We start from the raw sequence: 13,060 nt of genomic DNA, 5'->3' as shown, positions 1-13,060 counted from the left end.
TTGTGTCCATTTTTGTTGTTGATTATAATGAAAAGCACTTTACAAATGTAAACTAATCACTCCTATAGATTACATGATAGACAACACTGCTATTGATTAGTCTGGTATCCTATTGATTACACCATAGACAATCACTCCTGTTGATTAGTCTGGTATCCTATTGATTACACCATAGACAATCACTCCTGTTGATTAGTCTGGTATCCTATTGATTACACCATAGACAATCACTCCTGTTGATTAGTCTGGTATCCTATTGATTACACCATAGACAATCACTCCTGTTGATTAGTCTGGTATCCTATTGATTACACCATAGACAATCACTCCTGTTGATTAGTCTGGTATCCTATTGATTACACCATAGACAATCACTCCTGTTGATTAGTCTGGTATCCTATTGATTACACCATAGACAATCACTCCTGTTGATTAGTCTGGTATCCTATTGATTACACCATAGACAATCACTCCTGTTGATTAGTCTGGTATCCTATTGATTACACCATAGACAATCACTCCTGTTGATTAGTCTTCTGGTACAAGTCTCTCATTGAGAACGTGTATAACAACAACCCATGCAGAGTTCGACTCTAAACCAAAGCCTCACATGGAAATGAAAAAACCCTGCAGGGGATAGTCCATCCAAGAACCAATGGGATATTCCAGTTGGTGTTCCTGGGTGAGAGGGTTTAGTCCCATGACTGCCTGAACACCATATGATACAGGCATCACTTGTGGTGGTGCTGCCAGGCTGGGCTGGCATGGAGAGGCTCCCCTATCCCATCGCTCAGAGCAGCCAGCCAGCAGCAGAGCTGAGAGTCTTAATTGAAAAAGATATCAATCTTTTTTTTTGTTTTGTACCTCAATCTTTGTTTTCTTACCTTTTTGAGAATTCATGCGTTTGTCTTCTGAATTCAAATTCAGGCTTTCCAGATGGAAAGCCTGTGGCCGGGGTGAAAATCTTTAAAACTTCCCCGTCAATACAACATTCTGCTCTCTCCGAGGGCTGTGTGTTGTGTTGAGACATGCTAAGGCCAGATGGCCCACATAAATAATAGGCTACTGGACATCATCCTTCACTGAGCGTTGGTTGGCTTTTAATTTCCCCCTGGAATCGTCCCAGGCTAATGATCCATGCCTCTGCTCCCTAAGGTGGGCCAGAGTGCAGAACACCTCACTGCTTATCAGAAGCATACACTGGGTTCAAATAATTTGACATCATTTGAAATACTTAAACTGAGCTTAAATTATTCTATTGCCCCCGGCAAGCTCAATCGCAAAAGTGCAAACCCAGCCCATCTGGCACTCCAGACAGGCTAAAGCAAACATTACAAATATCTAAAAGATTTCAAATAGTATTTGAACCCAGGTCTGGCTGGTAGTGTAGTGGAGAGAGCAGATTGCCTCACTTAGTGCTTCTCAATGGGCAGATTGCTGTATTTCCTATAATATATTAGATCTCGGCGATGAGAAGACCAGGCAGAATATATAAATGGATTGAAATATATTGCAATAATGACGATGCCTTTGAGTTAGGACACTAAGGAAAATGGTTAAGTGGCTTGTTGTCGATGAACAATGATTGTGTTCTTTTGAATTATACATTGTTTGATTTGTGTGACGGATTGTAAAATATAACCTCGTCCCTACCGACTTCCCCTGAACTGTCCCTGATAGGTCCTCCTCCTTGACATAGGAAAATGGGACACAACAAGCACAAAACCCCATTGACCATATTCCACCGCATCCTACTCAGGACCCACCGGAAACACACTCACGCCGGAGTTATTTCCAGCCCACCTCAAAACACCCATCCTCATCATCGTTGTCACGCACACCCACAGTACAATAACAAAACACAAGGTAAAAGACGGGGTTCCTACGGGGCTCTACCACCCCAGCTCAACGATTGTATTTAGTGCAAGCCACAAGCTGTTACTGAAGATATACTACAGGAACGGAGCCATTTGTTACAGAGGAATGACTCCCCCCCCCCATAACCATATACCTTGGTGCTTAACAATGGGCTGTAGCTGTGTATATAGTTTTTTTTTTTTTTTATATATGTGGAAGTCTTCTACAGTTCTTAATGTTTTACTGAGAGAGAGAAGGGGACCGGGGACTGGATTAAATCCCTACCGCTGAAGTTCAGCGCTGTAGCGCGATTGTCATTTAAAGGGAACGCTGACATGTTCCTGGCGACCGCTGCATATGCCGCCTCCATTGGAAATGACTTTCACATTTCAACCGCGCTACAGCGCTGAACTTGTATGATACGGATCGACTCGAGCCCTATGAACAATTTAGAAAACTGGGAATTCAATTTGCGAGCCTGCAGCAGCTCTGAAACAGGAGTCGGATCTGGTTACGCCCGGCGAGAGCTTTGGTTCGCAGGATTTTATTGCTGAACTGAACATTTTCGCCGCCTGTCTGTGCTCTAGGTAGCTGCAGCGCATAGTTCAGGGTTAAGTCGGTCACAGTATGGGAGATGGGCTTTCCACTTGTGACAGACTATCACTTGTTACAAGCTCGCTCTCGAGGATCTCAGCCCATCAGTGTTGTCCAATATCCTGACTGTCGATGGAAGCTTTTTGGTTCTGAATGTACACCGTTGTTGTTGAGTAGAATGTATAACCATAGCAGAGCTACAGTACTTGCATTTTTGTAGAGACACATATAAACAAATATATATGATAAACATGTATACATCTATTAATCTTTTTTTAAACTACTTGTGTGTGAGTCATTTGGGCACTTCCTGCCTGGTTTGTGTTTACATTCTTATTTCTAAAGTTCTTTGAGCTTGGCGTCTTCTGAGTGACGGACGCCTCCCCTCATCTTTCTGTAAATAGAATCTTCCACTTAAGTTGAATTATTTTGACTACGGAGTTATATTTGTGCCATTAAAATCAAGTAAAGGTTTAGCATTTTATTGGCACAAAAGTAACTCCATAGAAAGCAGCCTAACTTGTCGGGAGTTGTTTGTTCGATCACGTGACATCAAATAAATGATCCATTTGAGTTATAAAGTCACTATCAACAAGGTGGTCTAATGCAAAATGACGATTGTGCACAAACCTCTGAGCGAGCGGCACTTCATTCGAAATGACGGCAGTAGATGTTTTCTAGCTGTGGTATTAAATTATTAGTCGCAGAATCACCATGGTGATATGTACTGTCACTGTATTTGCCATAATTTATGCTTGACAAAATAATAATAAAAAAAGTACTGAATCTTCTTTAAAGTGTCAATCTCCTTTTCTATTACCATGAAGTAAACGCAGACTATTTGCTGTGTATTTTAATATCCTCTTTTCCCTCGGAAGCAGAGACGTGTTATTTAACAGCTAATCTGATGGAAGTCATGATAGTGGGGACTGAAAAGTATAGGGGGCTAGCTGGTCTTTTCCCTCGGAAGCAGAGACGTGTTATTTAACAGCTAATCTGATGGAAGTCATGATAGTGGGGACTGAAAAGTATAGGGGGCTAGCTGGTCTTTTTAAATCAGAAGCAGAGATTGAATCTTGTCTCAGGGTTAGTTTGATACAAGTAATAATAGTGGGGACTGAAGAAAACGCAACGTGCACAAAACATTACAAACATCTGCTCTCTCCATGACAAACTGCCAGGTAGGTGAAACCTATGATCCTTTGTTGATGTCACTTGTTAAATCCACTTCAAATCAGTGTAGATGAAGGGGAGGAGACGTGTTAAAAGGAAGGATTTTAAAGGCTTGGTGCCGTGCGCATTGGTTTGTGTGTGTCAACTGCAAAGCTGCTGTGTTTTTTCCACGCTCAACAGTTCCCTATGGTGTTTCAAGAATGGTCCACCACCCAAAGGACATCCAGCCAACTGGACACAGATGGGGGAAGCATTGGAGTCAACATGGGTCAGCATCCCTGTGGAACGCTTTCCACACCTTGCAGAGTCCATGCGCCGACAAATTGAGGCTGTTCTGAGGGCAAAAGGGGGTGGAACTCAATATTAAGGTGCTCCTAATGTTTTGTACACTCAGTGTCTAGAAGCTCGGGGGTAGTTTAGCAAAACATCTTCAATTAAAAGACAATCGCCGCACACTGCTTCTCATGCTACCAGGGGATTTCATTATAACAACATTTCTCAGAGTATGATAGTGGGGACCAATTTAAAGGTTGAATAATAAACTAGGGGGTAATGGAGCCAAACAGCTGCTGATTGAGTCAACTGTATTGGATGACATCTCTAATATCTCCCATATTCAACGGAGACTGTAAACAATTACATGAACTGGGTTCAAATATTACTTGAAATCTTTCAAATACGTTTCGTGTTAGCTTTAGAGTGCCAGATATGCAGGTGTTTGTACTCTTGTTTTATTAGTTCCATTGAACCAGGCACGATTAATCAAGCAGGTGTGCTGTCCATGTTGAAATGAGTTTGTTAGCTGCTGCACTGGGGAGGCAGGAGACCATCAAAATACCTATAACGCCCTCTCCAGTATGGATGTACTGTGGGAGACCAGAGCCAAGTTGTTTAATAGAGACACCGTCTCTCCATCTGGGAAAGTAATCAGGATTAGTGGGAGGGTCTCGGTAGCAGCACGCACACACACACAGCAGCAGCAGCTCCAACGACTGGGCCCAGGATGCTCCTATTTTAGATTCTGGAGACGACCGACTGGGCAATGACACCTCTCCCTGTGTCAGTGGAGTGGAGAAGGGGTTGGGGGTGGAGGGGTCTGCAATGAAGGGTGGGAATGAAGGGAGAGTGAGGGGGGGGTTCACTCTGAGGGCCAAACCTGTGCGAACCTGTCTGAGCGACTGGGTCCCTCTTGACTCACAAAAGCACAGAGCGATGCTGCCTCAGTGCCTGCCTGCAACTTAACCCTATAAACATTCCACCCATACTCTGCACTCTGCTGCCGGGCGGTAGGCTAATATCATTCTGTAAGGTAAGTAGGGATTGGGGGGAAGGGGGGTCTGTTTGATTGCATAATGCTGACGCTTGTTACTCCCTGCGGGTAACAGGTTTCCCACGCCTCACCGCAAGCAGACACCTCAGCCCGGGTGATAACTTTATGGGGCCCCAAAGTTATAAACACTTAAATGATATATAAAATTTTTAAAAAGCTGTCACAATCCATACACGCTGGAGATTTAAAATCAGGGACTAGAGGGCTATAATGTTGCATGTTTAAAAATAGCGTCTTCATTGCTGAAGACAAAATAACACAAAGAAAACAATCAAATGTCTTCTGGGACTTCTACTGCCAGCACTGCCTAGCAGTTAGGCAGCTTGTTAGGGCGTCAGGGTTATGAGTTGACTGACAACGGAGACTGTTTTTAGAACAACAGAACCCAAATGTCTTCTGGGACTTCTACTGCCAGCACTGCCTAGCAGTTAGGCAGCTTGTTAGGGCGTCAGGGTTATGAGTTGACTGACAACGGAGACTGTTTTTAGAACAACAGAACCCAAATGTCTTCTGGGACTTCTACTGCCAGCACTGCCTAGCAGTTAGGCAGCTTGTTAGGGCGTCAGGGTTATGAGTTGACTGACAACGGAGACTGTTTTTAGAACAACAGAACCCAATTATGCAGAACAACGTAAAAATAGCAGGAGCTTTTCATATTACAATCGTCTGAGATTCCCTCCCCCCAAAACAAAGATTTTCTCAAGAGATGATTTTATATTAAGGTTGAGAATGTTTTGTTTAATTTGACAGAGAAATATAAAATCTGTTTGACAGTGTGCTTTGTAATATTAATCGGCTATTCAGTACATGAGACGACGAGAACCTCTGAAAAGGCATTTGTGGGTAAACAGGCAGAGGGACACATTCTTTTCACCCTCCTCCCAAACCCCACTGTCACCACACCTGTGCAGTTATATCACAGAGAGAGAAAGAAACCCCATCACTGCACAATATCATTACAGAGGGGGTACTCCTACCTGGTTACCATGGTACCTGTCTCGCTCTAATCCAGAGGTGTCAAACATATGGCCCACTAGGGGGTCCAATCCGGCCTGCTGTGATTTGAGAAGAACAAAAAAACTCAATATACTTTAAAAAGACTAAAACCAAATCGAAACTGTGTAGAAATGATAATGGACATACATTCCTAAAGTTTCTTGACTGTGCCCAGCTGCTAATGATCACCGAAATGAAAGCTAGACAGTCAGGGAGCACCGGAAAATTCCAAGAGCTATGGATGGACGATTTCTTTGCAACATTTTGACAGCGAGGAAATTTGACAAATTTCCAGTGCAGCTCTCCGGACCTCATTGAAGACTGAATGCTAAATGGGGCTAAATGAGTTTGACAACCCTGCTATAATCCCTTCACGGTCTTTTCTCCCAAGTGAAATAAAAAGGGGTGGGATGGAAGGATGAAGAGCCACTGGGCCCCTGAGCAATGGCCCTTATTAATCACCAGAGAGAGAGAGAGGGACGGAGTGAGAGAGAGAGAGAGAGGGGGACGGAGGGAGAGAGAGAGAGGGGGACGGAGGGAGAGAGAGAGAGGGGGACGGAGGGAGAGAGAGAGAGGGACAGAGGGAGAGAGAGAGAGGGACGGAGGGAGAGAGAGAGAGGGGACGGAGGGAGAGAGAGAGAGAGAGGGGGACGGAGGGAGAGAGAGAGGGACGGAGGGAGAGAGGGGGACGGAGGGAGAGAGAGGGACGGAGGGAGAGAGAGAGAGGGGACGGAGGGAGAGAGAGAGGGACAGAGGGAGAGAGGGGGACGGAGGGAGAGAGAGAGAGAGAGGGACGGAGGGAGAGAGAGAGGGACAGAGGGAGAGAGGGGGACGGAGGGAGAGAGGGGGACAGAGGGAGAGAGAGAGAGGGATATTTTAAATGTTTTTATTTAACCTTTATTTAACTACATAAAGAAGAGCGCAAGAGAGAGACCTGGATGTATTAAAAGGGTTTCAAGGTATTTTCAGTAGAGCAGGATAGTAGGGCCTGCATCCCAAATGGCACCCTAGTTCCTTTATAGGGCACTACTTTTGACCAGGTCAAAAACAGTGAACTGTATAGGGAATAGGGTGCCATTTAGGACCCTGCCCCAGGAGTTGTCACAGACAAGTGAGACATCAGATCTCTCTGCTTCGTTATGTCCAGAGGTAACATGGCAACGGGAATCTGATACTCATTCTATTGATCATGGAGCAGGATAGAGACCCTATAATGACTTGAATTATATTCAGCCAACATGCAGGGAGAAGAAGAGGAGAAATAGGGCTATAAAAAGTGTATGATCCATCCATACATTCAGACAAGCATAAAAATGAAAGGAACAACAAATAGGCCTGTGTTCATAGCTTTATATTGAAATGCAGAGTAATGCAACCTACACTAGTACAATGTTCCACACGTTCATAATGTTGGATGAAAGAAGGTACATTTTGGCATGTTATAGATGAGACAGAAGTTTTGCCTGACATTTAAAGCAAAGGAAGCTTTGAGCAAAAAACATACATTATGATCATCATTAATCTGTAACACAGTCCTTAATTATTTTAGGCAACATTATTCATTAGTTTACAGCGGAGAGTAGAAATACAAAAGAATAGACAAAAACTCATCATCAGAATGCTTTTTATGTACAACCCAGTGCCTTACGGAGCAGCCTCTGTTCTCAGCACATTGCACAGGCCTTACTTCTTCCACTGACATCAACACAGACTTAAGCAAGCTTAGCCGGATCCCATACGTTATAAATATGAATATTAAGGTGCAAAGACCGCTCCTCCCACCACACACGGACTGTCAGTAGAGAGTAGGACCTTCCCCAATATGGACACAGAGCTCTAACCAGGGAGCGTCCAGATAGAAATATATTATGTAGAGCAAGCATGTAGAACAAGGAATCATGTCAGCTCTGTTCATGACATCCCGTAACGTGCCCCAGACTCCTTTAGGGAGAATGCCAGCTTGACCTCCAACGACCTCTGAACTATGATGAGCCCCAACAGTTATGTCTCTGTCTGACCCTCTGTCTCCGTCTCCCACATAAGCACACAGCCTGTGACTGATGACTAGATGACATGCGTGTGCCATATCGCCATTTCTCTCCCTTTCAGAAGTGTAGGTAGGTAGGTAGGTGGCTGGCTGTGATGTGATGTGTGTATATGTCTATGTCTACATTGGGAGAGTGGAGTCAGAGTGTGCATAGGTAGGTGCCTGTAACGTCTGTGTGTGTGTTTACGTCTATGTTGGGAGAGTGGGGTCACTGACTAGGTCTGGGGGGGGGCGTGTCATGGAGCTAAAATAACACGGCATAAAACACAACCTCGACCGATGAGGTCATGAGGGGTCATCTAGGAACCCCAGAGGAGCAGCTGGTCTCAAGAGTGGAGGAGTGATGAGCCGCATCCAACGGGCCATTTCAGACACAGCCGTAGAGGGAAAGAGTATGTGGGGTGGGATCTGAGCCAAGGGAGGGCCACACCCACATCTCTATATCTGCAGCTCCCATGCTTTGAGCCCAGCCTGTCCCGGCCCAGAAAGCGCATTGTGAGGACTGCGTCAGGACCACCAGGACATCGCCCACTAGTGGCCTCCGTCTGCTACTGCACCACCGGCCGGACAGACCCCAGGCTGTTGCTAATATATCTATTGTTATGCTGTACATTATGTGCACCTTAACCCTTCGCATCAAGGCTTCGTCAATAAGATCCTCTTCCTCCTCATATAGCGCCAACCTCCGCACACTATACAGCACCCACTTTTCATACACTAAACTCGCACTCCGAGCTTCACAGGTTCACCGCCACACACTCAGAACCATCGTCAGTCACACAAACATGCACACACACACAGACATTCGGCTAAATGTTCACACACACACACTAACACACACATACATACACTCTGGTGTGCTCAGTCTTCACAGACACAGGTCTATACATGAGCGTGTCCATAATCATACACGTATAGAAACGAAAGGTAGAACGGAAATGAGAAAAAAGAAGAGGCTGTCAGCACTCGTAGTACTTCGCTTACAGTTGGAGTTGTTTGTGCAAGCAGTCTAGAGAGGACAGTAAAATAGATTGTATTTCCCAGGTCTGGACTGGAAGGACAGTTCAGGTAGCTCTCTAGAAAGCTCCTTCCTTACCTGTTAAATATCAGTAGTATAAAGACTAACGTTGAAACCTCTCTTTTCTTTTGTAATTAAGTACGTTGTTTCGTTTGGGGCAGTGGTACCTTTGAGCTTAGTCCTTTTTTTAAAACCCCCGTCGTGTCACGGTGAGGTTTGGTTAGCTCCAGTCCAGTGAGTGGGTGGTACCTCTGACTAGGAGAAGGAGGGGGAGGCCGGGAGGGGGAGGTTTGGGAGCAGGGCGGGGAGAAGGAGACAGTCTATGGTCGAGAAGGAGTGTCTCAAGTTAGGTGGTCTCCTTGCCCTGTGCTCCCGTCGCAGTCTTGATGGAGGTTAAGGTTCTGTTGAACCAGGTCTTCTTAGCAGCCTGGACCTCGTTGAGAGCCAGACCCAGGGTGTGCTCCAAGTCCTGCGGGGGGGGGGAGAGAAAACGTACCGGGAAGAGGTTAGGCAATGGGCTGGAGCTGCATGAATGAAAACGTGTATTGCCTCAAACTCCCTTCAGTAATGAAATCGTGAACTGTTAGGATTTAAATGAACTGATTGAGGATCTCAGCTGAGTTTGTGGGTAGCTACAGTGCGGATGACAACAATTTAAGCAGAAGTATTGGGGTCATTTTGAAGTGAGCCTAGTACCTGTATCTTGCACTCTGCCTCCACCAGCTGTAGTTTGGTCTGGGCCAGTTCCAGCTCCATCTCTCGGAGCTGGTTCTTCAGAGCCTCCTTCTCCTCGTCCGTCTCCTCCTCACTGCCCTCCTTCAGCTTCCTCGCTGCCTTCAGACGACCCTCCTTGCTGAACAGGATGGAGCACTTTTCACAGCCTTCGACTTTCAGCTGTAGGGGAGAGACCGCATAAAGCGGGGTCAGGGGTTAAAACATGGCTACACCACAGAGGCAAGTCACTTCTCCCAGCCTTTTACCTTCACCTGTACAGGGGAGAGACCAGGACACCAGTTATACCAGCCAGGCACAGCTTACACCAGTAGACCTCTAAGCCTATCCCTTCAGACAAACCTCTCTGTTCAACAAGATACTGCACTTCTCCCAGCCTTTTACCGTCAACTGGAGTGAGAGAGACCCAGACACAGGTTAAACCAGGTCACATGTTGTACCACAACGATACACCACGCAAATCGGAGCATCTAAGGCACAGTTTACAAAACGACATCACTGGGGCTTCCTCACTTCCAGCTAGCTCACACAGGTATCTCCCTCCCATTCCCCCTGTAATTTCCCCCAGTGTGTGGTGTGTTGTCTGAGTAAGTACAGGCAGCTGCAATAGTAGTGAGCAATGTGGCCGTGAGGACGGTAGCAGGGTGATAAGAGGTGGCAGGCTGAGGGTCTCTCCTTTACGGGAGATATAGTCCTCCGCAGTTTCAAGAGCCCTCATCCTCCACCTCACCCCTCCCCCATCACCTCGCCGAGTCCGGAAATGAGAAGCTGTATACCAACTCCATGATCATCCAATATCCCAATCCAGAGTCCTACGGTACAGGGAGACAGAGAAGTGGGCTATTCTGTCTGTGTTATCAAAAGGGAATAGAAATGGATTCTTTGTCCTAATCTCTTAATTCCCATATAAGACGGCAGAGGTTTGAATATTAGGCTATAAATCATGCATAGCTGATAGTATACATTTTACATTCCATGATGCATTAAGATCACTTTATTGGTCAATTGAACACAAAGGTCCGAAATTCGACTTCCGCTTTTAACCCAGTCCCTCTGAAATACACGCATATACAGTACCATTCAAAAGTTGGGACACACCTACTCATTCAAGGGTTTGTCTTTACTTTTACTATTTTCTACATTGTAGAATAATAGTGAAGACATTAAGACTGTGAAATAACACATATGGAATCATGTATTATTATTATTTATTTTTTTAAACAAATCAAAATATATTTGAAATTTGAGATTCTTCAAAGTAGCCTTTTATTTTTAATTTAATTTTGATTTAACCTTTATTTAACTAAGCAGGTCAGTTAGGGATAAATTATTATTTACAATGACGGCCTACAACAGCCAAACCTGGACGACGCTGGGCCAATTGTGCGTGGCCCTATGGGACCCCCAATCACAGCCGGTTGTGATACAGCCTGGATTCAAAACCAGGGTGTCTATAGTGACGCCTCTCGCACTGAGAAGCAGTTTCTTAGGCTCCTGCGCCACTCGGAAGCCTTGATGACAGCTTTGCACACTCTTGGCATTCTCTCAACCAGCTTCATGAGGTATCCACCTGGAATGCATTTCAATTAACAGGTGTGCCTTGTTAAAAGTTGATTTGTTAATTTCTAGCCAGATGGTCTGCGCATGCTCTGAGGACGCAGCTAGGGATGCTGTCTGGGTCGGCAGCCTTGCGAGGGTTAACACATTTAAACGTCTTACTTACGTCGGCCACGGAGAACGAGAGCCCACAGTCCTTGGGAGCGGGCCGCGTCGGTGACACTGTGTTATGCTCAAAGTGGATGAAAAAGGTGTTTAGCTTACAAGACTTCAGTATTTGTGATGTGGCTGGTCTTCCGCTGACTTGCGACTCCACTTTGTCTCTGTACTGACATTTTGCCTGTTTGATTGCCTTATAGAGGGAATTCCCAGTCACCTTGCTATGGTTAAATGTGGTGGTTCGCACTTTCATTTTTGCACGAATGATGCTGTCTATCAACGGTTTCTGGTTTGGGTAGGTTTTAATAGTCACAGTGGGAACAACATCCCCTATATACTTCCTGGTGAACTGAGTCACTGTGTCAATGTATACATCATTGTTATTCTACGAGGCTACCCGGAACATATCCCCGTCCGGGTGATCAAAACAATCTTGAAGCATGGATTCCGATTGGTCAGACAGGCGTTGAATAGGCCTTAGCACAGGTAATTCCTGTTTGAATTTCTGCCTATAGGAAGGGAGGAGCAAAATTGAGTTGTGATCTGATTTGCTGATGGAAGGGCGGGGGAGGGCCTTGTAGGCATTCCGGAAGGGGGAGTAGCAGTGATCGAGTGTTTTTTGCAGCGCGAGTACTACAGTCAATGTGTTGATCGAACTTCGGTAACGTTTTCCTCAGATTAGCTTTGTTTAAATCCCCAGCTACAATAAATGCGGCCTCAGGATGTGTGGTTTCCAGTTTGCACAAAGTCCAGTGTAGCTCCTTGAGGGCCGTTGTGGTATCGGCTTGAGGAGGAATACACAGTCATGGCCAAAAGTTTTGAGAATGACACAAATATTATTTTTCACAAAGTCTGCTGCCTCAATTTGTATGATGGCAATTTGCATATACTCCAGAATGTTATGAAGAGTGATCAGATGAATTGCAATTAATTGCAAAGTCCCTCTTTGCCATGCAAATTAACTGAATCCCCAACAAACATTTCCACTGCATTTCAGCCCTGCCACAAAAGGACCAGCTGACATCATGTCAGTGATTCTCTCGTTAACACAGGTGTGAGTGTTGACGAGGACAAGGCTGGAGATCACTCTGTCATGCTGATTGAGTTTGAATAACAGACTGTAATCTTCAAAAGGAGGGTGGTGCTTGGAATCATTGTTGTTCCTCTGTAAACTATGGTTTCCTGCAAGGAAACACGTGCCGTCATCATTGCTTTGCACAAAAAGGGCTTCACAGGCAAGGATATTGCTGCCAGTAAGATTGCACCTAAATCAACCATTTATCGGATCATCAAAAACTTCAAGGAGAGCGGTTCAATTATTGTGAAGAAGGCTTCAGGACGCCCAAGAAAGTCCAGCAAGCACCAGGACCGTCTCCTAAAGTTGATTCAGCTGCGGGATCTGGGCACCACCAGTACAGAGCTTGCTCAGGAATGTCAGCAGGCAGGTGTGAGTGCATCTGCACGCATAGTGAGGCGAAGACTTTTTGAGGATGGCCTGGTGTCAAGAAGGGCAGCAAAAAGCCACTTCTCTCCAGGAAAAACATCAGGGACAGACTGATATTCTGCAAAAGGTACAGGTATTGGACTGCTGAGGACT

General features: G+C 45.4%; 1 protein-coding gene across 8 annotated transcripts in view; it reads right to left on the bottom strand.

The window, feature by feature from the left end:
* Window positions 1–7,285: 7,285 nt before the first annotated feature.
* LOC112239765 (rab GTPase-activating protein 1) overlaps window positions 7,286–13,060 on the bottom strand; it is a 142,149-nt gene continuing 136,374 nt past the window's right edge. For 7 of the 8 annotated variants that reach the window (XM_042302075.1, XM_042302076.1, XM_024408181.2 and 4 more), the window contains 2 exons: window positions 9,712–9,909; window positions 7,286–9,484 (listed from right to left, as the gene is read on the bottom strand). In XM_042302075.1, coding sequence (XP_042158009.1) covers window positions 9,362–9,484; window positions 9,712–9,909 — 321 coding nt within the window. In that variant the 3' untranslated portion in view covers window positions 7,286–9,361. The other variant, XM_042302077.1, reaches the window with a different exon arrangement.

The sequence above is a fragment of the Oncorhynchus tshawytscha genome, linkage group LG20 (assembly GCF_018296145.1).
Source record: "Oncorhynchus tshawytscha isolate Ot180627B linkage group LG20, Otsh_v2.0, whole genome shotgun sequence".
NCBI classification, from domain to species: Eukaryota; Metazoa; Chordata; class Actinopteri; order Salmoniformes; family Salmonidae; genus Oncorhynchus; species Oncorhynchus tshawytscha.
The sequence above is the reverse complement of the archived record's forward strand: the minus strand, read 5'-3'. Positions and strand labels throughout refer to the sequence as shown.